The sequence below is a fragment of the Megalops cyprinoides genome, chromosome 6 (genome assembly GCF_013368585.1).
Source record: "Megalops cyprinoides isolate fMegCyp1 chromosome 6, fMegCyp1.pri, whole genome shotgun sequence".
Classification (NCBI taxonomy): Eukaryota; Metazoa; Chordata; class Actinopteri; order Elopiformes; family Megalopidae; genus Megalops; species Megalops cyprinoides.
Genome location: NC_050588.1, coordinates 34293845 through 34320301, shown reverse-complemented (window position 1 = coordinate 34320301; position 26457 = coordinate 34293845). Strand labels below are relative to the sequence as shown.

Sequence of the window (26457 nt, the reverse complement as noted above, 5' to 3'; positions counted from 1 at the left end):
GAAAAAGAAGAACAGGAATTTGGAAGGTGGCCAGATTTCAAATGGTAAATAAAGGCATGGAATACCAGTAATACATGAGTCAGAGTTCAGAGTTACTGTGTCATGGTTGTCATTATGGGAAACATTAATGGAAACTTACTTACGTAATCATCTGTGTCTTATTATGTGTTTCAGTTTTAGTATTACTTTCATGTTATCGTCCTCAGTCTTAGTTTGTGAAGTAAGTTCAATGTCCTTGCATGTATCTGAGAGCCAGAAAACTACTGACTGGAAGTCACGGCTAGCCTCACCAAGCCTTCCCACAATCCACTTGGAGGAGGATCTGTGAAAAGCACAGTGCCTAGCAGGTGGCTCACTGAGGTCTTAGGCCCACTCTCTCCCACGGAGCCTTGCCTGTATGTAAGTCTCTCATCAGAGCATTGTTATTAGCGCACAGTCAGCCTCATTAATAATACAGGCCTGGGAGACAAACATATGGTCTGCGTTGAGCGTGAGTGTGGATGAATTCACGTGTGTGTGACACAGCGGAAAGAGATGGACTGTAAGGAGCTTACCCTTACATGATCTACACACGGTGCATTTCTAAATTAACTTGCGTTTCATTTTATCATGAACCTTTGTGTGGAAAGGATGGAAAATGTACTCACACAAGGTAAATGCATTGTGTATTTCAGTTTTATCAAGCAAATGTTGACTCAAAGCAGTTGAGCAGACGACTTAGGCTGCATTTATCTGTGGACCAAATGTGGCCAGCTTGTTCAGATTATTGCTGTTCGGTAGGAGATAGGTGGACAGTTCATCAGGAAGGACAGATGCTTTTCATTTCCCTGAATATGTAGTCCTGGCCATCCCATAATTTATCCGTGTTTGTGCGCTGTAAAATAGGAAGGGGTTGGGGAGGATATGGGTTGGGGACAGCCATGTCTTCAAAATTTGACTTCTTCCACTTCAGGAAAAACCTCACCAATACACTTTGGGGAGGGAATGGCTGAGAGAATGTCCATATTTTTTTAATAGGCTAACAGTGAGCAGTGGGGTGAGAGCTGGTTTCCCTTAGAAACTCAGACATCTGTTGTCTGCAACGGGAAAGAGAAGCAAGAGGCTAATCACGGTGACCTCAGAGAGACTGGCTGCTTGCAGTTTGGGGAGTGTGTGTGTGTGTGTGTGTGTGTGTGTGTGTGTGTGTGTGTGTGTGTGTGTGTGTGTGTTTGTGTGTGTGTTGTGTGTGTGTGTGTGTTGGGGGGTGGCTGTTTGGGTGGATGATGAGGGAGGAAGGGGACAGGCCACCACATTCCCACAGAATGACTCAAAAAGAACAAAAAGAAGAGTCGCTTTGTTACCCCCCCTCCTCCCCCGCAACACACGCACTCCACTCCTCCCCACCCCACCTAAACATCCGCTGTCTGTAATTTACATTAATTTCTACCACATTTTCTCCCAGGATTAGTTGTTCACCCCCTGCTGACGTTTTGTGTTCTCATTATTTCGCTTTCTTACCCCCCCGAATCCGATCCTTGGTTGACTCCCTCTCTTTCTTTCGCCTCTCTTTTTTGACTTTCTGTTACGCTCCTGAGTTTGTTTTCTGTCTGACGTTTTGCAAAAATAAATATTTCTGTAATTCCACCATGGTTTAGGTGAAAACTTGACTCTGATTGGCTGAACAGCCATGGTATATATTCTTATACACATATGGTAAATATGTAAATGAGCCCCATCACAGGTCAAAATCATTATGCAAAAACAAGTCAAAATGTTCATTTATTCACTGACATAGCTGACTTTGTCTCTCCCCAAGCAAAAAATGTAGATGTGTCCTGTCAGATCCCCAAGTTTGCAAAAATGAAACATTTCTGTTTCTGTGCCCACAACCACTTAGCTTTATCCTACCAGCACTGGCTTAACCTTTGGCTTCTAAACTGTCTGTTGCTTTTTAAAATCATGTGCATATTTTCATTTTCTTTTTTTCACTCAGTTTAGGTTTCATGTTTCCATGTGTAGCCATTTTGTTTGTTGTATCACTGTTACACCTCCTATATCCATTTTCCAAGTCCAATTAATCTTATATAAAATCAAAATGTTTACTTATTGGGCCTGATTTTCAAAAGAGGTAGGCACATAAGGTAGGCAGTTAGGCAGTTAAGTCAGAGACATGGGTGGGTGAATAAGGAATTTGTATATTCTAACAAGCAGACTAGGTGATTAAGTGAAGTTTAGCACTCTAATATTTAGTAGAATCCTACTGCATGCAGTAAGTTTTTGTTGTTTTCTTGTCTTGAAGTAAATACAAATGAAATAAATTCAACTGATTTTCCTTACATTTGTACATTAATTGCTACATCTTAACTCATATTTTCAAATGTATGATCACTTAAATTCAAATTCAACTTTGTGCTTTTCATGTGATTCTAAAATAAAGGATTCAACAGTTTTCAGTGGTAACCTATGGCCCTTTGTTATTTTGTGTCATTGGTGTATACAGTACACTACACCATATCTTTTATCCTTTCATGTCAGTTACAACACTTCATTAAATACTCCTGCATGCTAGGCTTTCATCAACACAATGCCTTTAAAAATAAATGCATATGGGATTTTGATCGGAGAAAAGAAGGGTTTGCCTCCTTTTCTCTGATCTTTTTTTCTCTTTTGCATCTGTCTAAATGACATTTTCATTCTGACACTTGGGTGTTGTCCCATGGAAAAGAATGCATACATGCATAACTTCTAGCAGGAAAGTTTCTGCCAAATTTTCAGAATGTTGTGAAACAATGGCTTGAGTATTACCTCGTCCATTTTGGGCAAAGATTAAAATCAGAAGAAGTGTTTTATTTTGCAAAAAAAAAAAAAAAAACCCACAAAAGGCAGACTTGGACATAACTCCAAACCTCACAAAGCAAGAAGAGTGAAAAGAGGCAAAATCTAGACTATATTGCAATATAGTAGCAAATATTCATCATTAATATCATCATTCAGATATCATCTATAACAAAAACTATCATGAAAGGTTGTATAACTGGATGCACTGTTCTGTAGCTAATTTTTGCCAACTGACATAAGTTATTGGAAACAAGCTGAATGACGGAATTGCTAAGAATTCAGGAATTTGGAGAATTTTTAGTAATTGGGCCAAGAATTGGTTCCATAGTCAAGACACTGGACAAGTCTTCAAAGGTAATGACATGGTGGAGATATTCTGTCTCATCTTTCACCGCCTCCCACCCAGGGAGATAATATATGTAACTGAAGGCAGTTACAGTCAAGTGCCACAGGTCTGGTCAAACTGGTTCTGAGGGAGAAGCTCCTGCTTGTTCTGCTGTTAGGAGTTACACCAGTGCCCTTCCCCCATTCTGAACAGACAAGCAAGACAGGGTATGATGAATTAATCCGCAACGTGAATTTACTGATGCCCTGTGTACACACTCTCCACACGCAGGCATATCACATGCACATTCGTATTATCAAATGCTCACTATTCACCATGAATAGTAATGGCAGATGTCTAATCTACAATACCCTACTAAGCATATTGGTTTAAACTATGAAGGGGCATGCACTGTAGTCATGTTATGGAAGTCTTGGTAAAGGGGCACAATATTCTTAGCTGCAATTTCAAAGAATTTCCATAAAACATTTTACTGTTGCGCTGATGTTACAAGTGTCTCTACCTCTATCAAGGAAGAAGGGGAAGAAAAGTACTCAAATAAATGATAGATACTCAGATTCTCACAGGGATAATTCTCTCACTGAGATCACTGATAACAAGGCGGGGATGCTTTTCCCAGTCAACACACGGAAGGGGAGGGTTTTAACCATGGAATGCTTCCATTTTAACTACCCCTCTCACTGTAACACCTGCATCTTTCAAAACACACAAAGCAGCAACCGAACTACTGGTGTGTCTCTCTCGCTGACACCTCTTCAGCTTGTGTCCCCAATGTCACACCGCTTTGCAAGATGGGGAGATAAACCTGAAAAAAGGGGAACAGAGACTACCATGCATACAGTGTTCAGGGAGAACTGCAGGTACGAGTACAGCAAAGGTTTTAAGAAAGCAGAACAAGCTGCTGATTTTGTGCCATGCTCTACGCAAGAACAAATGCTGTGTCCACAAATACGTTGTTTAAATGGTTAAGTTACAAGAGATAATGATGTCCATTGTTCCATTTTTGTGTTTTTGCCATTTATTTAGAAAAAAAAGACATTACACACATGAATAGCCCATAATCTGTAAACACGCTTCACTGAAAGAAACCGTGGGACAATGAAGCAGTTCTGGAGTGCTGGAAATAAACTCTGCTTCACATTACAGTACATATGGGAAGGGGGACAACAAAATCCAAACGGTAAGACTTCACAAACAATTTTAAATAGCATGTCAAATTTTTATTCTTTTTTTTAATCATTTTAAAATAGTTTTGCACAATCCTAAATACATAATTCCCGTAGCCTACCTGCTACATTATAAAAAAGCTAACCCGTTTATAAAACGTTAAAACATGTTTTTAAAAAGTTAAGCAGAACACCAGTATTTTTACCAGTATTTACAAATCCCATTAAATTACAACATAAATTAAAAACATATATTTACATCCAGGGAAAAACAAGCGGGGGGAAAAAAAATAGAAACGTTCATACTGGTTTGATGAAAATGATACTGAATTCTAAAAGCATCATGGGAAAAAAAAAAAGTTTCCACTCCTATTCACTCCCCAGGTCCTTTTTCAAAGCATGAAATATTAATCCTACAACATATGCATACCTGTCGGCTGACATGAATACAGTTTAGGTTGAAAGATTGTGATTTTACACAGTGTGGAGAGGTTCTATGAATACAATGTCATTATAATGCTTGGCCCTACTATTGAAAACAGATGCATTTTGCAATGACTAATCAGTCATTTCCCTGGAAATTCACAAATACCAGAGAACTGCGTGGTGAAACCTGTTGATGCCTTTTCATTCAGAGCTGATCAGAGGGATATCATCCACTGATGTAGCTTCTTTAGACATGACATCTGCAAGGCTGAGGAAAAGCTGGGAAATTCTTCAGTCCCTTTCGACAGAACGTGTACGTTGCAAGCTCTTTGTCCATTTCTGATACAATTATTTTTTTTTCAATGAATGCATCTCTGGGCTTGTTCGTGTTGCTTGAGTGGCAAGGAAAGCATAGAGACCCCTTAACACCCCCCCCCTTTCCCTGCCTCTATAATCCACAACCCCCACACCCCTCCCCCACATGACTGCACTTTCAGTTGACGTTGAGGGCCTCAGTTCTGTTCAGCTCAGAGTGCTACACAGCCATCTGTACCCAGTTTACCTCTGCAAACTTACAGACACACACACGTGTGCGCACACATACACACGCATGCACACACATACACACGCACGCGCACGCACGCACACACGCATGCACACACATACACATGCACATGCATGCACACGCATGCACACACGCACACACGCGCGTGTACACACAAATGTATACTCATGCACACCTGCCCAAAGCATTCCCAGAGTCCAACTATAATAATACTGTAACTGAGTGGAGTAACCTTTACAAAACCCAAAAAGAACAAAAATTAACCATAGTTTGTCTCTGGTTAGATATTTATATATATAATCGCGCTCCGTTGTCCAATGGGAATTTAGCACCAATGCAGAGGGAACAGACTGCAAGTTATGATTTGCCACCAGAAGATTTCTGAACGCAATCCACAAGAATGGAGGCCCCTCTTGAAAAAGTAGAATTTCTCCAAAAAGAAAAGTCTGCTCTTGGCCTTATTCCCAAACCAGGAGTCCCAGTATTCCTCTCCTGCCCATTCTCCAGCTTCAATGGCTTGTAGACCTGGGCCATCTCTTCCATCTCCGCAAAACAAATGTGCGTCAGCTTTTTAAGCCAAACATCACGGGGAATTAAAACAATGAAATGAATAATCTTTTTTTCTGGAAGACTGTGGAATATTAATGGCAAAGCAGCTTGCCAAGGAAATGGAATGGGAAAAAAATAAGGCTAATAGTAAAAAAAATAATAATAATAATAATAATAATGGAATAACGCGGACGTGGTCCAAAGTTGAGCAGATAAGGGGCGACGGGGGGTGTCACGGCCAGCCTTCGCCCCTCATTTCCGGTGCTTCTCCATTTTATCGGATGCCTTGCTGCCGCTGTCAGAGGAACCCTGCGTCTCGCCGCCGGAGCTCAGGTACATTTTGTCCACCTGCTTGAGGGCCTCGTTCAGGTAGTTCTGCAGGGAGGTCATGGCAGCACAGATGGCGGGGCTGCCGAAGCCGTGGGTGATGAGGCTGAAGTGGGTGAGGCAGCCCTGTATGCCCGGCTCCAGGATGGGCGCCGGCCGTGAGTTCCCCAGCGGAGAGCGGTCCTGAGTCAGCAGGTCTGTGAACTCCTTACAGATTTGCCTGGGGTGGGGAAAAAAAGAAGCATAGCAGAGACGTTCCAAAAAAATTTGCCTTCATGCTTGAACAGCTGTAACGACAACCACTTTTTTCCCCATGAGCCGTATTATGACTCAAGACATTCATGTACATGAAAAAAATATGCACATGATGAAAAATCAGCAGCATTAATTTTGATGAAGTGAAATGTCACATGGATCAATGCGCTCTTGAAAAGTATACCAAGATTCATGTCAACAAGTCTTTAAAACTTAAATGAAATTTAAGTATTTTCTTTTCTCCTCTACTCTCCCCTTTTCACCCAATTTAGAATTACCAGCTGTACTACAGTAAGCCTTTCCACAACATCCTTTATGTTAAAGCAGAAGTGCTGGAGCAAGATGAATGCAATCCTCCGATACACCAGCGGCTATTTTTCTCCAACTACAACTCCCACAGTGCACCACAGCGGAGAGAATGCTGACTGGAGGATAGGGGAATCTCCTCTGATGTCATCCGAGTGACTAGCAGGTGCCTTGTGACACATTAATGAGTGCGACAGCAGTGGGATGGGTGGAACCCAGAAAATAAAACCCAACGCATCCCAGTAGAATGAAGCTACACCACTAGGTCTCCCAGTTACTGTCAGCAAATGACACAGCTCAGACTCAGGTCTGATCTGTAGGACTTGGGCAAAACAATGCCTTAATCAGCAAAGTCAGTCAGGAGCCATGTCAACAGTTCTGTAGCTGAAACCAACTGTCATCATTCTCAACAAAGAGGTTACAAGAACACTTGCAAATACGTCTCATCCACAGACTTAATAGCACATACCAATGAGTGTGTGGCAGATGAAGTAAAAAGGAATGCGTTTTTGAAAATAAAACAAAAAAATTTACAAAAGAAGTTGAAGTTGTGATGCAGTTCCAGTAATGACACACACTCCTGACATGTCAAAAGTGTTTATAATAATGCAAATGCCCAAAAGTAACACTGTACAAGTAAAACAATGATTAATAATTTCAGAAAAGTGATTATGAGTTGTTTTGAATTGAGACAGTAGAAATGAAAAGATGGAAAATATTATATTCGTAATATGGATGACACTCACTTGGCAGCAAGAAGCATGTTCTTGCGGGAGTTGATCTCATTGCGTTCTACGTGCGGTCGACCCAGATATTCAGCAACAGCCTTTGCTGGAAACTCAGTCTCACACACATAGCCAAAATCTCTGGCCAGGTGGACTGCCTCACCTGCAGAGAGCGAGACAGAGAGAAAGAGAGAGAGAGCACAAGGTTAGGTGGCTTCCAGATGTCAAATTCCACATTAGCAAAGACCATTAGGCAAAGAACAGGATTCTGGAAGAATCATTTAAGAAATCACTTCTGCTCAGTTTCTTGGCTGGGGGAAGGGGATGCAGAGATGAATATTCCTAGCTTTAGGCAGGATGCTTGCTTACATGGTTTTAATGGGTTTATGTGGCTGACAGCAAACCAGCTAGCCCACAGCATGAAGAGAGCTGCTTGCTGATAGACACACGCATCGCTTGCAGATGCAACTATTCAGAGAATCCCAGTCTTTAAGGTCACTTACTCCTCTTGGCTACCAATCACATGTGTTAATGAGCTTTGATTCAGATTTGAATTTCTCTAAATAATACAGCCTCCAAGCCACACTGTGCATAGAACCATCAACCTATTTTGGTCCACAAATACAAAAAACCAGCCAGAATTCCAAAAGAGCAGGACCTGAATATAAATCATATAAGAATTTCATATTCATATGTACAAGTCAAGAGTCAGATTCTTACTTGCCCAGAGATTTGAGAAAAGTGGACATGAGTATAGAAAGTGACAATAAATAAATATAGATTTTCCTCTCTCCGTCAATAATTACCTGAGATATGCATATTATCAAAAAGAGATCACACTAAGGATGTCCTTTCACGGAAGTACTAGATATTAAGGTATCCCTTGGAAATAATGGCTAATGATGTACCACACTTTCTAATTAATTCATGTATGCAAATAGACCACCACAAAAACAACCCACGTTATATGATGCGTCCATGCCTTCTTGCCTTCTTAATATCCACCATTTTACTACCGATAAACATCGTAAGTGCAGCATTACGTATGGCAATTTATAAACCTCTTTCAAAAGCATTCGGTGTCTCTTTAGGGCCCATGCCGGTTGCTTAGTAACCACAAAATGTCACCAGAAGAGTCATCTCAGATAATGTCAATGCTCAAAGGCTGAGGAGGGTAAAGCAGAATTTGAACAGTGAAGCCATGTTTGTTTAGAGGTGGTGGTATTTAACCTTATAATTACAATGTAATACACTAGGAAAGGGAGATACGAAGAGAACAGAGGGTGAAGACCAAACTGACAGGTTTGGCTGCAACTTAATTAAAAAAAATGTATGACTTGGTATCTAATTAGAATAATTAGAAAATAATTAGGGTGGCAGTATAGTACACAGTAGTAGTAAGGTGCAGAGCTTGTAACCAAAAGGTTGTTGGTTTGATTTCCTGCTGGGGCACTGCTGCTGTACCCCTGGGCAAGGTATTTAACCCACAATTGCCTCAGTAAATATCCAGCTGCATAAATGGATAACTGCGTCTGCTAAAATGACAATAATGTAATTTAATGTAGAATGGAAGCCAAAAAGCAACACACCTTCCACCAACGCGGTCAGCAAGGTGACGTTAGCAGCCTTCCTCCGTCCCGCGGGAAGGTTAAGCCCAATCTTGTCCAGCTTCTCTCTCAAAGACCGGCCACCATTTTTGGACTTCGCTCTGTGTAAGGAAGCAACAACCTGAGTGTCAATATTCTTCAACATGTGTTAGCCAGGCTGTGTGTGGGCAAAAGAAGGCAAGCTAAAAACAGTATGAACAGTATGAATACAAGCGTTCATAATAATTTGATTTTAATATGTTCATATGATCATATATTTAATCTTAACTGTTAGAAAAATGGGTTTCCTCAATTTTGTTATTTAGTTGTAGATAGTGGCTCTCAGATCTCAAATTTCTCCACAACTGATAGCCAAGAAGCCATGCAACATACTTTATGTACAAATAATGTGTTGAAATGGACCTTTATTTTGTATGTGGGGAAAAAAAAAAAAACAATTTATCATTACTTCCTCAGGAAATACAACAAACTGAACTGATAGATATGTGAACTGTACCAAATAAAATATTTTCTGGAAAAAAAATTCAGACCCATTAATCTGATGGAGTCAGTTTGCCCATTTTTTTACATTAAGAACACAATGGAACTTTCACTTCAACCAGTTTCCCAAAAATGTCCGTTATTTCTACACACAAACACACAATACATATAAAATTGAAAATCACTAACTCACATACAAAAGCACTGCTGATGAAAAAACTAGCACATAACCCTGTCTGTTTTTATGCTTTAAAAAAAATACACACGAGTGTAATGGAAAAAGCCAAAAGTGCATTCTTTGATCTCACAAAACATTAGCACAAACAGGGCTGCGGCTTCAGAACTTTGCGGGGGGAAATTGCGCACGCTAATTCTCCGCTTGCTGTAGCTGATGCAGTTTTCCGCATGACTGATGAGCAAGCTTCTCTCTGTGGGAGGGTGAGAGACACAGCATCTTTGGGTAGGCCTGTGAGGGCCCTCTCTTCCCCTGTCCCCTCACCCTCCCCTGCTATCGTTGCATGACCTACTTAACAGCGTCTCATGCACAGTGCATGTGTCTGTGTGCATGCGCCTGGGGGTAAGGGGGGGGGGGGGGTTGAGAGGGGCACATGGGAGGGGGAAAACATGCATTTCCAGCAAAATACAAAATTTAGGATTTGGGTATGGCCTGTGCTCCCAGAGCAAATTCTGCCTGCTGACACTTACACACGGAGGTCAACTGCTTAGCAGCAGCAAAGTACAATCCTCCCCTCTACCACCGCATGATGATACACAGACGAACACCGAGATGGACAGAAAACCGGACAGACACAAAAATGCACACTGAAACACAGGCACAACGCATACACACCATGCTGTGTCACACTATTGCCAAAAGCACTGCTATATCCACGCCCTGGAGTACACTGCCATAGCGAAACAAACATCAGCCGGGCAATCGCAACGTTTCAACACAAATACCAGCTCAACAGGGTCCGCTGAATGTGATAACCACGTGTCGAGAGATATCCAGACCGAATATGAAAGGTGTGGCTTTTTGCAAAGATGTTAAACAGCGGATCAGCATGCAGGTGTTTGCAGCTTGGATGCTAACCTGCGCAGGACTCCGCCCAGAAGAGAGGCGTTGAGACACTCCGGAGGGGACAGACGACGCTGAACCTCGGCCACCGTCACCTTGTACTTCGACGTGGAGCTGAGCAGCGAGAGCCGCCCGGGCACTGAGCAGAAGACCTCTGTTGGGTTGGACACCATGCCCAGGAGGGACTCCTTCTGGTAGGGCAGACCCAGTGCGTTCCCCTTGGGAAGAGACACGGGACCTGGGAACACAGAGTCAAACACTTAAGAACAATGAAAACAATGGAAAAAAAAACAAAAAAAAACAACAAAGACAGAGTTTAGGGGTCTCCAAATATTGGCCCACACACTCCATGCAATGCTTTTAGGGGGAATTAAAATGTATATATATTTTTTTTGTTGATAAAGACAAAAAAGAGCTATTTTTGTCTCCAAAGGTTTCTATCTCAACAGTAAGATACACTGCTGATGGAGATACTGAATTGAAAGACTAAGCTGAGGAGGGCTCAGTGTTTCAGATTCTGAAGTCATGTTTTCAGACTGAATTCAGTAGTGTCAGTATGCTGTGTGATTGCAGACAAAATCCCAAAATACTGATTTGCATCTGCACAGTAACAAAATTGTGTGTCCAACTCACTACCCCCCCCCCCCCAAAAAAAAAATAAGAATAAAAACACATTATCATGTCAAGTCAAGTACCTCAACCTTTTCATATTTTCCATTTATGTTATATCCATTAATCATGATCCTTCATCACTTAAGACTCTTTGGCTCTTGGAAATGTTTTGATGTCTTCTGTCAGTGTTCCAGGTGTATCATAGTAATTTTACTTCTATCTTTGCAAAACTCAGCAACATCATTTCTTGCATAAAACAAGCCTTCCTCCCATAAAATGGCCCCTGTATTCTAAACATTGTCCAGGTCTGGATGGCACATACCATCACATCTTACCCCCTCTCCCTTACCCTCCATATTATGATATTCAATTATGACCTCAATAGGATGCCAGTCCATTGCAAAAAAAATGCCAAAATCAATCTCTCAGACAGTGAAGCTGAGGGATACATTAATAAACAGGAATTTGAAGGTTTTGGACTGTTTTGGGTAAGGAACAAACTCATAACCTTCTGGTATCAGGGCAGAAATCAGGGCAGCCAAAGTTACTGCTCTAGCCCTTTTACTGTACAGTTCCTATAACTACCACAGAACAATGACTTTCACTTTGGTCTTCATGACATTAGGAGATATGTGAAATAACATCCTGGTTGATTGAACATTCCAGCCAAGTCAGAGCAAGTCTAACTGCCTACTGCAGTTGCCTATTAGTCCATTGCCGCTTGGTATGCTACTCTGCCTAAAACTATGTATACGTATGTGTACATGTGGTTATGAGCTCTGAGCTCACACCACATGAAATTGTGATTGAGTTGTGTGTTGAAAGATCACTTATACGGTTGTGCACACCAAAATATATATGTGGCTTTATATGAAGGAATACAGATTTACAAATGTTTATATATAAATAAATCTTTCACATTCATCTAGTCGAAGAGGCAGTAGTGTAGAATAGTCATAAAGGAGCAGGACTTGTAACCAAAAGGTTGCTGGTTCAATTCCCCGCTCGGGCACTACTGCTCTACCCTTGGACAAGATGCTTAATCTACAACTGCCTCAGTAAATATCTAGTTGAATAAATGTGTAATGAGTGAAGCTGTAACCTATGTAAGTCGCTCTGGATAAGAGCGTCTGCTAAATGGAAATAATGTAAAGTAATGTGATAATGTAAAGACATTGAGATTTATGCCACCGCAAGCCTCCAATGCCACACAAAACTGGCAATCACACATAATTCTACATATACCTTCATCCTCACCCGCAAGAAAGCCACCCTCAAAATAAGTCCTCTGTAAGCGATCATGGCTCCTACCACTTCGGAGTCCTAATACTGAGACAAGAACGAAAAAGCAGGACATGACATTGGCTGTGGGCTGGGCTACAGAATATGTCCATCGGTGTCTGCATATCTAAAACACGGGGCAATACTCGAAAAGTAAGAAGAGTCCATGGGCAGAATGATCAATAAATCAACATTACAAAAAAAAGGGAATCAAACTCACAGCCACGTTATCTTACTGTGTCATTTAACACGTCTAGATGTGCCTGACTCCTAATTGCACTGATGCCTCATGTGTCTCTTGATTGTCAGTTGTAGCCCTGTGTTTTAATCTCTTTTTAGGTGTTTGTTCTCTTTGTTTAATTTATCTGAGTTTGTTGTGTTGGGTCTCTTGGCCAGCCTGTTACTGTTGATGAAAATTTGTTCTTAATTAATTTGCCTAGTAAAAGACTGGTTAAATAAACTAATAAAAAAAAAACGGCAACTTGATGTGGCATTAAATGTAAAATTTAATACCGGTCTATCCCAGATTTGCCATAAGTGTATCTTTTTTGCTTTTCAAACCTTAAAGCAGATCATTTGAGCTGGTAAGTATTTAACTGAAGGTTCAAGGCAGCATACAATCACAATTTCTTTAACTCACAGAGAATTCAATATTCACCATTTCACTGCCAAGCTTCCTCTGGCTACATTATTTGCTACCAGAAAAGGTCAGGGGACATTTCTTTGATTCATTTAGCTGCTTGTAAAAATGTTTCAGTTATTAAAAAATTAAACTTTTGTTAATTCTGTACGAGATATCTTTGAAACTCAAAAGTAATAAAAATTCAATTTTACCTGAAACGTTTTAGCTCGTTTTTTTTCCCCTTTCAGCTGGCAAATGTGGATTTTATTAAACATAAGGGCATTCTACAAAATTAACAAAACCTTAGACCATGGACTAATCAACATCTGGCTCACAAAGAGTTGCCCAGAATATCATTAGACCTCACTAATGGACATGAACTCATGCTGATATATATGAATGTGGCACCTGCATGGTATGGCTTGCCAAGTTTTTTTTTTGTTAAAATAGACTAAAATAGAAGAGTGATTTGAGCAGGTAAGCTTAGTTTATATTTTTGTGTGTTAATATTCTTAGGATGCACCAAAGAGGTGTAGCTAGCGAACTGGGCATCGTACTGTCAAAGGTTATGAAAGGCAGCATCATGAAGCTCAGGAGACGTAAACTGAAAGAAAACCAGAATGACAGCTACCGAGGAAGTATCTGAGCAGACAAGCTTGTCATCAGACACTGACTACAATCCAACAACAGAGAACATTACTGAAATTATTTTGTGTGTGTCAAGGACATACACAGCAAGAGTTTTGCTTATGATGTAGTCCCAACAATTTACATTATGGCACTGAATATCATAAAGCATTCACAAGAAATTTTCAAAGGAACATTTTAAAAGATTGCACAATAAAATAAGTTTGAGGAATTTTAGGACATTCTTCACTTAAAGTGGAAATGCTTGCCACATAAACTATTATCTATTCATTTGTAACTTTGCTCTTATGAAATGGTATATACATCCCAAAGTACACTGGACATATGCGATACTTAAGCATAGTGCACTTTACACTAAATTAAAAGTGAACTTTTTAGCTTTTCACGGGATTCCCTGTGAGGAGTAGTGAAGACCATGTCAAATTTGCCTTGTGGTGCTAAAAACATTTTCTTAAAAAATATTTCAGTCTAGTTCACTGCATACTTACTTTTATATATATACACTTTTCCAAAACATTTGTGGGACACAAATGAATTGTCTATTAGTAGTTATGAAATATGAAATATAAGACTCAGCATTAGGGGACAAACCCACATTACCTCAACATACATTAACATGTAATGAATAAATAAACTGTTATCCTGGTGTAGTTACAATGCCTCATCCATAAAATGTGATTGTGACTAAAGCTATCGGGGTTGAGAGCTGAATTATCCCCATTGTCAAAAGTTAAGTGGTATGTATTCGCATGAGCAAGGAGTGCAAGCAAAAAGGACAAAGGTCACAGAGGTTTCTCCTTTCTGAAAGTCAAAAGAACTTCCACAGTTGCTCAACATCTCTAAGAAGCAGCGTGCCCAAGAGTTTTGTCAACGAGCCAGTTATTTTGGAAGAAGGTATTTTTATGCTCTCCTATTCAAAAGTCAGATCGGTATAAAAACATCTCAGGAGGATCAAACCTGGATTAGTTAAGTGCTCCTCGTTATTAACAAAGGATTATGGATGTCAGTGAGAACTAGAGTCACACCACTCCCCTTTTGCCATTGCTTCTCATCACAGTCAGCATCCTAGGTGGAACGCCTGCATTTAAATGCAGAACTCAGTCCTCACTTGAACAAAAGCTGATGACATTAAACAGCTTTCTGTAATTCAAAGGTCACCAAGGACTGTTCTCTGGAAAAATAATGATCCGCACTTAACCTTGCGATTGTCAGGCGCCTAATCGGCGATTTAAACCGGAATTATGTTTCCATTTAAAATTCAGTGGGTTGAAAATGATTTAGAAATGTACGGAATGTATATACATTGTCTGGGTTTCATTTTTCCCCACAACACTAAGTGCTGTCTCAAGTTCTAAATTGCTTGTATGTATGTACATATTAAGGATGTATATCTGTATACATGAGAAAGAGAGAGTGAGAACAATACATTCAGAGAATTCACTCTGGAACAACAGCTAAAACCATTAAAACCATTACATCTGGCTCTAGTAACATGCTGTAAAAAGCACAAGAAAATGCCCCAAAGCTTAGAGTATCATAGAGCTAATATCTGCAAGACAGTGAGCTTGACATCACTGTAATGTACTTCACAGGCCAAGAAAAATGAACAAAATGGTAAAAAAAAATATGTTTCCTTTTAAAACGCCCTCTTGAAAAAAAAAAAAAAGTAAATACTAAAATATCATGCCATCATGTAGAAAAAAACACTTCGATTTCAACACACAAATTTTAAAAAAAGACAAACATCCACTTAAAAAACCAAAACTTCACATTTACAGCATTACTTGTTCTAGACCATGGCTTTCTTTATAGTTTGATCTAGCTGTGGAGCCTGGTATGTAGATGTAGAGGATTTCAAAGCAATACAGTAGTAAAGTGCTTCTACAAGTAAATATAATAGCACTGTCAAGTTAATGAATGAAATTCAGCAAATGACTGACATGCTATTTTTTAAAGCATGAAAATTATAGATGTGCAACCTCAAAAAATGAGAACAGATTTAATGCTTTCTGTTCATGTTCAGATCTTACTTTTCAGCAGAAGTTAAAGAAAGGGCAGAAACTGGCCGCTGTTATACAATGGAAACCACACAGCTTTCATCCTTATGTTACAACAGCACACAGTTAATGATGTAAAGGAAAATGCATTCAAAATTACACAAATTAATGCAAGACCCTGAGGTGTTTCTAAAACATGTTCTGTGTTATTCAAATATTTTGAAACCAGAATGGGTACAAACTTGTTATGGGAACACCTACATTTATTACTTGGGGTGTATTAAAACCTTGTCTCAAAATGACTTTTGAAATTAAAATCAACAACAGGTTTTCTTATAAACCAAGATAACACCAAGTGTGGTGAAATTACTTAAGAGGACTCGTTTTAGATATGTTTACTCTCTAAATTAAATCCATTTAGTAGATGTGAAGAAATGAGAATTACTTCACAAAAAGGTACAAATGTTACTTTATAACTGTGATCAAAATATCTTGCATACAATACAGCAACTTTTAAACAATGTCTTAGTGTTTAAATGTTTTCTCCCAAAACACAGAGGACAATGTGTATATACTTAATGTCCTCTGTGAATCGTTAGTTTTGGCTGCAGTACTAAATGAACACAACAATAACACAAACCTTTTTTATCTCTAACTCGCTTCAGTCAACAATCACTGTAGCTACATATCAGAAAGCTATAATTATGTAAAAACAAACAAAAAAAAAATAGCATTGCCAGCCAGTTACAATAGTATGTTGTAATGTAGCTAAACAGCTCCTGATGATTTGGTGTATTAGTGAAAAATGATATTTAAAAAAAAAAATTATACCAACCTTTTTTAATGACTGTCTGGTCTGCCATGATAATACTGTGATCATCAACGTGCTGAGAAAAGACAAGAGATGCGGAGAAAGAGAAAGTAGCTTTGGTTGATGGAGTGGCTGCAAAACAGCACATTTAACAGTACAAGAAATTAAACCCATCGTTTTAACAGGTCAGGATCTTGTCATTCGGTGACACAGCAAGGTTTATAATGATAGGCATAATTTTAAAGCCAGGAGTTATGACACTGTCCCCATAATAAGGGCCAGTATTGCACACATAGGGGCAAAACAATTCTCCACAGCTGGGATTTCCATCTTTACCTTTGGTTTCCGATTCAGACAAAACCAAATATATTGCGAGTTGTAAGAAACATGTATTCCTGTAAGATTTTTTTTTTTAAATATGATAAACACACAAACAACAGACTCTTCTTTATGGGAATTACATATTACCACTTTGTTTATAATGTCGTATATGGACTGTGATTTTTTCTCCACTTTGAGAAATTAGCCCAACTCACCTGCACATCGTCCAAGCCGTGACCCATCTCGTGCAATCCTAAATTATCCCCAATAACGGACGAGTCAATGCTGTGAACGTGTGGGGGCATTAGCTCTGGTCGGCGAAAACCCTCTCTTCGCACCCCAGGCGAACCGCCTTCGAGTCCAAGTATTTGACTGGCTAAGCCGCTGCGACCGTGGGCTCCGATTCCCTCTTGACTTTGACGGCCGGGCCAGGATTGCTGTTGGTTGGTCGAGGGGGACTGGTGTATCGAGTTGATGTTGAAAGGGTCGCTCAGGTGGGAGTAAGGGTCGCTGGACTGGGGGTATGATATCGGTTGGTAAGGAGGCGGAAAGTAAGGTGGCTGGAAATCGGAGCTGCCTGAGTGCGAGAGAGAGGGAGCCGGGCTATAGAGGTGCTGGCTCACCGCAGGCAGGTGCGGCAGTCGAGGGTTACCATTGCTGCTGCCGTCGTGTCTTTCCTGTGGAAAAAACACAGCGATTATAAGAATTAACAAAACAAAATCCCAAGACTAAATGAACCTTTAAAAAAAAATACATATGTTTAATACATTAAAAAAATATGCAACCATTGCAGTCGGCCACCAGTGTTGTCTTGAGTATAGTAACTGTTTATGGATTATAGTTCAGTATATATAAATTGAAGCTGTTGCTTTAATGACAGTGACAATGATAATATTTTTTGATTTTGTTTTTTGTTCATTTAAGATAAAATAATCTGTCTCTCGGGGCACATAGGCTACTGCTCAGTCTTCTGACTTCGCAGTTCCATAGACCAATCACCGTCATACACTCAACTTCGATAGAATTGTCGAAATAAAATGCTCAAGTACCGAATTTGATGGTGTGATGTCTAGGTAAAACAGGTATATTTCCCAGCTCCCCTTTTAATAGTATAATATGTATGTATTCAAATTTACAGGGAGTTTTAATTCAACCGCCCATTACCGTTGAAGTAAATATGCAGTATGTATAGCGAAACACTCCACAACATGAGAGTAGACAGTTACTTCTGCTTCAGATCTCTGCTGGTACACAAAACATGTGACAAATAAAGCTACTTCTACTTCTACTTCTACCAAACGAGTTTTTGACATATTCCCTTCGAACCACACCCCTCTCGCGTGCGTTCGACGCTTAATCCTCAACGTCCCCTTTGAATACGAAACTTGAAAGGAAATTCTACCGGAGTGGAGCTTAGACCATTGAAACACCACCCGGCCCATTTCCCCTTTAGCCACCGACGGCAGCTGACTCAGCTTTTTGAGAATTCCCTCTGAGCCCCAACGTTATGTCAAGAAGACACACTGAATATGTGTGATGTATTTAAGAATACATGTGTCCAAGTGCAGATTCTGCTGTATTGTTCTACCTGTTGTCTGCCAAGCACAAAGAAATTCATCGTTTGACCTACTGTTGCCTAGTTTCATCTCCGTGTTAGTAATATACAAACAAGCGTTTTAATTTGATATCCTGCATACCTGATTCGTGATGGCGTGCCATTGAACGAAAACAGTAACACGATAATACTTTTTATGTCAAAAACATTACTACCTTAAATACTTAGAAAACGATCGCGTTGAGGTAGATTCAACTACTCCTAACGTCGTTAGTGTTCTCCACGTTTGAAACTACACCTTCGCCTTCGTTTTCACCCGTGAATGAGGTGGATTCATTTTGCTTTTAGTCCTACTATGAAATGAGAACAAACCAAAATATCCGCCCAATATTTCATCTTGAAACCCCAATAATCCACTCTGCTCTGACAACTTCTACAAAATAATGCAAAACATTACACACTAAAATTTTGGTAATAGCTTATTTGTTGACATTAGCCAAGCGGGTTGCCTTGTCATTTACTTAAATTTAGATGACATTTTTACATTTTAGTAGCCAATATTAAAAATAAAATAAATTAAATGGGCTACTCGAGGGGTTTTCATTCGATTTTGCAGTTCAGACAGGTAGGCAATTAAATAATGGCTTTGCAGCGGGTCAAGGGTTAACCAGTGCTTTACGCAGGGGGCTCAAAATGGTTCCAGTTGCTTATTCCAAAAAGTGCCCTGAATACGGGATAGATCGACATGTGTTTACATTGGAGTTATAACCGTCTCACTGCTGATCTCCGTTCTCTCTGTGTAAAAACGGTGCGTCGAAATAAGATACAGAAACATAGCCACGAGAAATACACACAGGGATGATTACACGTGGACAGAGCAGTTGTTTCAAGTTCTTTGTTCAGGACGGCAACCGGGTTACTATATTCTTTTTCAAAAGCACATATATATGACTCATTGTATTAAAAGTACGTTTGGGTCAAATAAACAGATCATCATCTAACAACGGCGTTTTCCCTACATCTGTTAAAGTATGAAATACATTTTAGTCAGGCTTATGTTAATGGAAACAAATTTTCATTCCAGAAATTCATTCACGGACCTGTAATCTTTGCATATTTATGGAATGAGCGACATTAAGAAAATGTTTTTGTGGTCGCTTCAGATGTCGATATTGCGAAAAGTGTAACGCGGCCAGGTTTGCAATTTCTGACAGAGCTCTGGGTAACAGGCTTAAAGGAGGGGCCGCACCAGTTAAACTGGTTGGTGAATTCCTACCGCTCTGTGCGGTAACTAAGCAGGCGACCAGAAACCGCCTTTTACCGTTTACAGGTTTTGTCTGTTCAGTCATCACCAAATAGCCTACCCAAACGTGAGAGATAATCTTATTCCTGTAAGATCTTTATCATCATTTCTAAGAAGAAAGCAAAAGCACAAATATAGAGTTGTAGCCTAGCAATGACACAAGTTCACACACTGTAAAGGAAAGAGAGTCTGCAGTACGTACTTTGAATTTACTATATTTCCCGAAAAGTCAAGCCCAACTGGAAAAGTCGTTGTTTGTTGTTGGAGGCTATACATATAATGATGGAGATTAATTGGATTAATTTACAAATCATATCGTTTCAGTTATATATCCATTTGTGAAAATAATGACGTGTCTTCAAGCACCTGACATCTACTAAATACATCAAATTACAACCAATCAATGCTGCATCAGGTGGAGTCGTCTATCATCTATATCATTATCTTTGTTACAATTCGAAAATTTACGATAAATCTAATTTGCCATTGAAACGTCAGATTAACGAATGCAAACCTAATTTTCAATCGTAATTAACATATGTTACTTTTATTGCCAAGAAGATAATTAGTCTATATTATCAACCTATGGCTGTGAAAGCACAACGACCTGCAGAAGTAACTACCTGAATTTCTGACCAAATGAATTTATAAAAACTCTGAAAGTTAGTTTCCCACCCATTATTCACATCACATCGCTTTACATCGCCCAGTCTACATGGATTTATTCTAGAAACCTGTATAGCCTACTGCTAACACTGATAGAGAAACTCGAATAAAACGTACCTCGCAATCATCCTCGTACTTCACGTTATCTGCTAGCTTCCACAACATGGTTTCACGCTGAATCGACCAAAACTCAGATCAGCGATTTTGACGGCGGTTAAGTTCCTCTTTTAAATCCAGGGAGATAAACTATCGTTTCGGACAATGGGACTTGATGTTTATGCCGCAGAGATTTCTTGAATGTTATCGTTACCGTATGCCAAAATGTACACGATTTTGATTTAACAGGGGAGTGCTACATACGAAATAAACTCAGGTTGTCAAGCGGCGTCCTATCGCACACTGACGCAGTAAACGCCACTGTCAGTAGCGCTCCCCAAAACCTCGGATTTAAGAATCTCTACTCCCTCTGACGGCCGCAGCGGTGTAGATAAGTTGTTCGTTCGGGCTCAGTGTACTCTCTTTGCAAGGCGTGTTATATTTGCATAACCACTCCTGGGAGGGTGGTACTTTGGATGATGTCATCATTCCATGGTAAAAGGAGTTCCAGCCAATTGGTTATCGTGTGCGAAGGACCAATCCTTTTACTGTCCGAGCAGTGTGTGTGTGTGTGTGTGTGTGTGTGTGTGTTTGTTTGTGTGTGTTTTCTGGACATTTTTACGACTGCAATGAATAGTAATAATAATAAGAAAAGGAATGACATCTTTTTAATACTTTACACATATGCATTTTTCTGCAAATATTTAATGAGTGCAATTAGTATCCATGATGACGTCAAGTAATATTCTTATTTGCATGCATTTGTGCCCATTATGCAATTTAGAAGAAGATCAGCCCCAGAACGATAATAACGATCAATAACAGCCAGATAATGTTAGAGGTAACTCTAAAAAAAAAAAAGAAAAAGAACGTCTTTGAGACCGTCAGGTTTCTTGTGAAAAAAATCTTAAAGCAACCACTTTTTAGATTTTGAGGAAAACAGAAGCAAGCAACTAGAAGCAAGTTATCCTGTCAGTTCTGTAAGTCTCCTGGGAATTCATATAATAACAGAAAATGAGCGACTGATATTTGATTGTTTAATGCAAAAAATGCATGACCAGTATACAGCAAATGCTGGCAATATACACATACACACACGAGACTATTAAACCAGAGTAATCAATGGGTGTTTATAGTAATGAAATATTTTTGTAATGAAATAATGTAACGAACGCTTACGTGCAGAGCACGCCATTAACGTGACAGTGAGTGTGCTTTATTGCCAGCTTGCCAGAACAGGTTGGTTATCTGTGCACCTTTTATCTCAATCACAACATCAAACGTAATCAGCCGTGGAGCTCCGAGCGACCTTTAGATCCTCTCCGCATAATTTTGTTGTCTGAGAACTTGCCAAGAGCCTACAGTGTAAATTACTTGTCATTAAAAATAAAGCAATTAATTAACTCGCCAAGGAACTCCACAAGGCTGACGCCCAATGAAATTTCTGCTGCACAAACAGGTCCCTTTCTTTCGGCTGAGTGCAGGATTTTGCACATGTTGACTCGTTCATTTGACAGCAGAGAATTGAATTTACACCATGCCAAACTGGTGGTCATGCAACACGAGATATACTACCACGATCTTCCAGTTGTTGACTGTTTATCCCCAAACACCCTGAGCTGAAATAGTTCATTTATCGAGCACTATACCAAACACTAGTGACTATTTGGCCACTTGTTTCTAATTTGTACGACCGATTTTGGTGTACTCAACGGTTCTTGTAACTTTTAGGTTCCTTTGGTATGCGTACCCTCAGAACAGATGATCTTATAGTTTGAGGGAAATGCGTATTCTGTTTTTAATAAATAATGACACTCTTTTATTTAATTAGGTTCTTCTGCAAAAAATTCACTGACTGAGTCTACTAAAATACGTTTCAAATTGGTTAAACATTTTCATGAAATTAATAATCACCATTATTATTTTTTTATTTTTAAACAAACCATACATGGAACGTTAAATCATTTTCCGTTTGAAATGTTAAACGTTTTTGACGTGACAGTTTAAGAAATTTCCTTGAATCTTCTATATACGTCTTAATTGTATTACTTTAACCATTTCCATGTATTCAGTTGATGTATTCTTAGCCAGGGCGACCTACATGTGTTTCATGTAACATGTTTAATAGTAAATAAATAATACTATGTTTATACAACCGTTGTCAGTATTTGCTGGAGGGACAATCGAAAACATTGCAGAGAAGAATCATTCACTTAGGCATATTTTAGATTACTTTTGCGTGTGCTTGTTATTTGTGATATGACCCAGAAATGCAAGCCCACCAAGTGATTTCAGACCACCGATTACACGTGCTATCGAAGCCCTGCTGTGAAACAAAACAGCTTACAATTGAACAGCGGTACTGTTATTGCTAGTTACTTGGATTGCGCATATGTATTGTACAGAATTATTTCCTACACGAAATGCTCATCACACACCAATGACCGGAATGGTAAAACCTCAGGGGTCCTCAGGGACCGAATGTAATAGGCCTTAAACCAAAATGTACCTCCTGACTATTTACACAAGCACACGTATGGAAATCGTTTATGGGGTTGAAGCGATCTGTGTACCCTTAATAAATTAATCATCCGCGCGACACATTTCTGAAACGAGCGACACCTGGAATGAAACTGCATTCCAAATATCAAATGCTAAGAAGCCTATATAGTCTGCCACCTTTAACTTTCTGCGCGTTTCACGCTGAAGCCTTCCTGATTGTATCCTTAACTCTTTCCTCGCAAACGTCAACATTCACCGCAAAGAAATGCACATCATGGGACATTTAATTAAAATACACTCCAGACCAAATTTCGAAATAGCCGATTCAGCACACGCAGCCCTACTAATGTTGTCCACAATGTTGAACATGTGCCACAGTTCGTAATTAATAGCTCTAAATATAATATTGTATTGATGTTACAAAATGGGATACCTATTTTAACAACTGTATTATAATTCGTAAATTGAGTTTAGGTTTTCATAAAGTTGTAGCCTATATACATTTATCAGACTTTTGGACCTCGTGCAATTGTTTGTGTAACGAAACTTCCAGTGTATTCCTAATAAAACTGAAACGTTTTTAGAATATACAAAGTTGTAAGGTGATCTAATATATAGGCTGAGTTAAATTTCTATGTTGAGTCGTCAGATGTTACACAGCAAACAGTAGCATGTAGGAATGAATAATGTTATCATCCTTCAGGTCTGTTTTGGATAACATTTTGAAATATCATGGGATTTTCGGTTATTAATTCGACAATCGCTCTGAAATTACAATGGTCATACAAACAAAATATAGTGGCGGTAAACTATGGGTTTTCGATATAAATTTACAAACGGCAGTCTATCCATAGGCATTTTTTTATAATTATATATAATGATAATATTATTGTAGAATTTAACTTTTGAGTCCCCTGCTAAATTACCTTCTAGGTATTATCTGAGTGGTTCGGTGTGGCACCTTTTTAATTAGACATAGCTGTTTTTCTCCGTGAATTCTGTCTATAATATATATTTCTGTCGACTGACTGTCCCGAAGCTTTAATAGTCTTAAAGGGAATCAGTTAACCACACCTTCATTATTATTATTATTATTATTAATAATGTTGTTTTTATTGTTGTTACTATTGCTGTTGTTGATGTTGTCGTTGATATCATCTCCAACGTCCTAACTTTTCCTAGAGTACCACCTCTAATATGTGCATTTAATCTCGTTTTATCTTGGGGATATACTTTCAAAGCGGGTAGTTGATTTGTTTTCGACCAACTACAGCCTTCAACAGGCATAATGAGGGCAATTATCTAGGTACACCTATCATTAAATTCCGGGATGAGTTCGCCCTTAGAGGCCTCCTTTGATTTGTGATGAATCCAATAGCAGCATTGGCATCTATCCAGAGATAGTTACAGTAAACTCCATGTATTTATTTTACGCACTAAATGCTGATTCGGATGTCTGGTGAAAATTCCACCCATGGATCGTTTGCAGGTGCAATAAATAATAATAAAATAACCACTGTCGTTCTGATATATGGCAAGTAATCTAATCTTCGGAGATTGCACCGAATCCCTCGGAATGTCGCACGATCTTGTCATATAATACGATGCTAATCATATTAAATTCGCGCGACGTCCATTTGGGGAAAACAACCTATGCAAGTGTCGCGTCGTTTCGAAAGTCTCTTCGTTTGCATCTTGCCTCTAACTTAACAGTTCGTCTTCATGCAAGACTCAAAGATTCGTCGTCAAATTTAACTTACCTGCCACTCTAATCTCTCCAATAAAGACATCTGCGCGGATCGCTCCACAATCCCAGCCGAGAGGGGTACGACTGATGAATTAACCAGCGGTCTGCACTGCTGACTACACCTGGATCGCGGCACCCTACCCCTGCGCATGCGCCCTGTACAGATCCACCTGAGTACGGAGGACTAAAAACATTCCAGTGGTATCCGGCATTCCAATCGCTATATCTGAAAAAAATCGATTGAATTCCTTAGAAAACACCACCGCTTTGAAGTCTGAAGAGAACAGGCATGACGTTTCTTTCCTTCGAATCAAAGCAAATGGTCACGAATTCACGGGATAAAACGACACGTCCTCTTTAATTTTATTTTAAGCCTCAATGTGTGAATGTGTGCGTGAGCGGACGCAGTTTATTCACTCTCTTGTGAGAGCTTGAACTCGTTTACTTCTCTGGGGGTGAAACTGTTGTCGAATAATAGCCAGAAACAGGTGCCTGAACGAGTTCTCTGCACACATGGGAAAAATGTGGTCCTGTAATTTTAACTCAAGTTGTTCTTTGAAAACCACTTGAATTTTATTTGTTGAATTATGGGCTACATGTCATTCTATAAAATGGTTTCATAGACAAATTACGAAATTAATTTCAAATGTGCGAACTGGCTTCGTTATCGCAACCTCAGAACTAAAGTTGCAGTGAAGTCCACATGAGCAGTTATAAGCTTAACCTGCTGCGCTGTGCGTGTAGCCAGAAAAAAACCGCAGTTACCAAGATAACATCAAACTGTAGGCTACTTAAAAATACTAGTTTTGGAATTTACAACGGCAGTCGAATAATTTTGGTCCCTTCCACAACACTGGCACTACACGGTATAAAACAAACAGTAAAACAAATAATGGGCTAATAAAATCAACAACTGCCAGATTGTATCCATCGAAACGAGAAGCCTTCACAATTTTTTTTAATACTCATATGACAGGGAAATTTTTTCTTTTAAAAAGACCTTAAATAATTTATAGTTACTGAATCATCACGGATGATTCATATTTTCAATACTAATGCAATACTAACACATAAAAATAACGCTGCATGTGCAAATTTGGGACAGTTTTTCAAACCTTAACCGTTTGTCTGTCCAAAATCTACTTTCTGCCCGTTTCAAACATTATCGACAGCCACCATTGTGCACATTTACACAGTGTCCACAGAAAAATCAGCTCCTGGTGTGATAGTGAATTGTATGATTCTGGTACAAGTGTTGTCAATAAATAACTAGTTTCAACGATTCGAAGGCATAAATTAGAAATAACGTAGACTAACTTTTGTCGGACTGATAGTCAGGATCTTAGAAAATTTTTAGACATTTTAGTGTTCTATGTAAACTTAAAGAAGGTGACTCTAATGTGAGGGTGATCATCTTAGTTGACTGAAGACATTTACAATAGAACGGCAGCGAAAGTAGACTTAACCTTATAATACAATACAATTTTCTTAATGGTGAACTCACTTCAAATTTTCTAAGGGTGGCTTTAATCCGCCTGAAGCCTTCATAAATATCTCTGGATGTCTTTAGATAAAGTACTTGCATATCTTCATCAGTACATAGTTTAGGTATATGGCTTAAATTACTACGTTTATAGTATATATGTATA

At 39.3% G+C, this 26457-nt stretch overlaps 1 protein-coding gene across 2 annotated transcripts; it reads right to left on the bottom strand.

Annotated features, from left to right (window-relative positions):
* Positions 1-5495: 5495 nt before the first annotated feature.
* tfap2c (transcription factor AP-2 gamma (activating enhancer binding protein 2 gamma)) lies at positions 5496-20931 on the bottom strand. 2 transcript variants are annotated; one of them, XM_036531301.1, is made up of 8 exons: positions 20581-20931; positions 17155-17616; positions 16643-16694; positions 12505-12588; positions 10663-10885; positions 9072-9190; positions 7504-7645; positions 5496-6416 (listed from the first exon to the last, which is right to left on the bottom strand). In XM_036531301.1, the coding sequence occupies exons 1-8, from the start codon at positions 20626-20628 to the stop codon at positions 6122-6124; spliced, it is 1425 nt and encodes a 474-aa protein (XP_036387194.1). In that variant the 5' UTR covers positions 20629-20931; the 3' UTR covers positions 5496-6121. The 2 variants fall into 2 exon arrangements, with proteins under 2 accessions (XP_036387194.1, XP_036387195.1); XM_036531302.1 differs by lacking the exon at positions 12505-12588.
* Positions 20932-26457: the final 5526 nt, after the last annotated feature.